Source organism: Lucilia sericata, unplaced genomic scaffold (genome assembly GCF_015586225.1).
Source record: "Lucilia sericata isolate MDLA Ls3-8-SP2 unplaced genomic scaffold, ASM1558622v1 Contig002241F_arrow, whole genome shotgun sequence".
In the NCBI taxonomy this organism is placed as follows: Eukaryota; Metazoa; Arthropoda; class Insecta; order Diptera; family Calliphoridae; genus Lucilia; species Lucilia sericata.
In genome coordinates, this window is record NW_023996067.1 from 61,250 (window position 1) to 64,128 (window position 2,879).

Consider the following 2,879-nt stretch of genomic DNA (forward strand, 5'->3'; position numbering starts at 1 on the left):
AAAACTAAGCAATCAGGGACTTGAGTGAATGAAAATTTAAACTGGAGTATTTCTGGTAATTTTTCGTTCTTTAACTGGTACTTTTTGAATTTTCTAAAATATTGAATATATAAACATAAAATTAAACACGCAGTATCCTAATTGAACGAAAATTTATCTCGCTTACGTCCATTTTGCAAAAAGGGCTCGATATCAATCGAAATCTCTATAGGCCATAGTTGACCCTGCCCCCTTCAATAATTGATTTTAACGTTTTCTACGTACTTAATAATACCATAATAAAACAATTTTTGTTGGAACGAAAATATGTAATGAAATCTTCTTCAGAAAATGACTTAAACGCACATAAATGGCTTTCAAATGTCGATGTCGACGAAATAAACATTTTTAGGAACCGAAACCCACATTTATGAAAAATAAAATTATGAGGATCGGTCCGCCAATATAACCCTCTTACAGAAAATCAGTTTATAGCTAATACATCATTCCAAAAGTTATCATTATGATAGAATTATGGTAGAATTAAAAAAAATACTTTAAATTATATATATTATTGATCCAATTCCACATTTAAGTCCCTAATCCGAAAATCACGGTGACGTTCTTATTAATCTAATGATCGGACCACTTCCGAAATTTGCTTTTTTACGACATATGATTTGCCTTACTTATTTTAATCATAAAATACCACTAAAATAGGAATAGTCTTCCTTTAGAGTTGCGAGTTTTCATACATTCTAATAATGTTTTCAAAGTGAAACTTTTGGAATATTTTTCAATCTCTTTGTGATCCCTTTAAATGATGTTGTTCTGGAAGAACTTTAACATCCATGTAAACATTTTGGGTAATAAACTGGGGGACTACCAATGAGGGAGCGGAACCTCCCATATGAATTAAATACAAAAATTCGTTTATCTGGGAAACTAATATAACTAAATTCTTCAAATTTTGCACGAACAACTTTAATATTCATCTGAACATTTTGGAGAAAAAAGGGCGGACTTTCATCTGGGGGGCTTGGAGCTCCCATATGAATTAAATAGAAAAATTCGTATATCTGAGAAACTATTAGAGCTAGAATCTTCAAATTTTACTGAAGAACATTTAGAGAATAACGGGCGGACTTTCAATGGGGGCTTGGCACTTCCCATATGAATTAAATACAAAATTTTGTATATCTGGAAACTATTAGATTATTCAAATTTTTCATAGATTAAATTAAAATCTTAATTAACGTTCGGAATAATTGGCGAAATTGCAATAATTTGCGTGGAATCTCCCATATGTAACAAATTGTATATCTGGAAAACCATTGTAGTTAGAATCATCAAAATTGTTAAGTAGGTTTCTTATTTATATTGCTTTTAGGGTAGCACAGCACACTGGGTATAGCTAGTAAATAAACAAATAAAATATCTTTGTTTTTACCAAAGTAAATTAATAAAGTAGCGACACGAGTTGTTGTACAACAAACGTCTACAAAAACCACAGGCAATTTGTTTTTGTTCGAAATAATCACTTGTCAAAATTTGTTTACAAAAATGAACCAATAATTAATGGAAAATATGGCATTATTGTTGTACTTTCCAAAAATATGTTGTTATTTATATTAAAAGTCAAAGAGTTTTCTTTATTTTTTCAAAATTAGAACATTTTTAAAAATATTATACACTTAAAATACACTTTTTCATATTAAATACAACAATTACTCAGAAATTTGTACAAAAGCAAGCGTTAAAATGAAAACAAATATGGAACATAAACATTTTTGACAAGTAAGTCCACAAATAGCAAGTTTAAAAAAATAGTCAGCTGTTCAAATGAGTCTACTTTATAAATTTACTTTGGTTTTTACGTTATTGATCATTTTCTTAATGCAAATTTTTTAGAAACTGATTTTCTGCAAGATGTTTTATATGGAAGATAGGGTTAATATCGGCAGATCCTAGTAAAATTGGAGAAAGGATTTGTTTTTAATTTTTAAGAATTTTTTATTCATCCCTGCATAATTTCTCATGCACTTTTGAGTTTGCTCTGTTTGTTGTTATATATTTGCTCCAAAATCCTACTTTCTGATCTCTCGGATTCCGTTTTTATTTAAAATCGTTGAAAATTAAAAACTAAACGTAGTTGAAAACTTAGCCGGCTTACTGTCGATTTTAAGCCGCCGCCGACATATTCAGTGTCAGTCGCCGCCGTCGTTAATATTGTCGGCGCAGGGCTCTGTGCGGCAGTGAAAGTTTTGCTTGCGTGAATATTTTAATATAAATTAATTTAATTCATTTCTTTCAATTGAATAATTAAAATAAAATTTATAAATTAGTTATTAAAGTTATTAGGAAAAGCAACAAATATGGCAGAGACTGAAGATGTCAGTGAACTGCTATTCTTTGATACATTTTCTCATGAATCAGACGCGGTAAATATTGTCGGCAGATTTCCATGTTGCTGGTGTCTTAAAAGTGAAAATGTTTTTATTTTATTATAGGACATAAATTTGGATCTGGTACAATTTCCTAAACCGGTGTTTATCACACAAGTTCGCATTATACCCTTGGGCGCTCGCGTACAAGCAGACTTTCCCGGTGGTGTTCGTTTGGGTGCAACAAATCCCTCTAAGTTTGACATAGAGTTCTTTGTTAATGATTTGGGCATGCCGGGTGCTTCAGCATTTGAGAATTTGGGTCAGTTGCAATATAATCAAAATGATTGTATACACTTGGAGTGTACACAGGATAAAAACCCACTGACGGTTTGGTTTTAAGAGGCTGGTATAGTACCATTACCCTGGCTGTATATGGTATATTGACTAATTCCTAACGGAAAATATAGCCAGTCCACCACCGGCTCCTTGCGAACCGAAGAAATGGATGATTTA

At 31.5% G+C, this 2,879-nt stretch overlaps 1 protein-coding gene across 1 annotated transcript; it reads left to right on the forward strand.

The window, feature by feature from the left end:
• The first annotated feature begins 2,243 nt into the window (after nt 1–2,243).
• On the forward strand, nt 2,244–2,800 carry LOC119613672 (protein virilizer-like). The gene is made up of 2 exons (XM_037969695.1): nt 2,244–2,420; nt 2,490–2,800. The coding sequence occupies exons 1-2, from the start codon at nt 2,355–2,357 to the stop codon at nt 2,763–2,765; spliced, it is 342 nt and encodes a 113-aa protein (XP_037825623.1). The 5' UTR covers nt 2,244–2,354; the 3' UTR covers nt 2,766–2,800.
• The last annotated feature ends 79 nt before the right edge of the window (nt 2,801–2,879 follow it).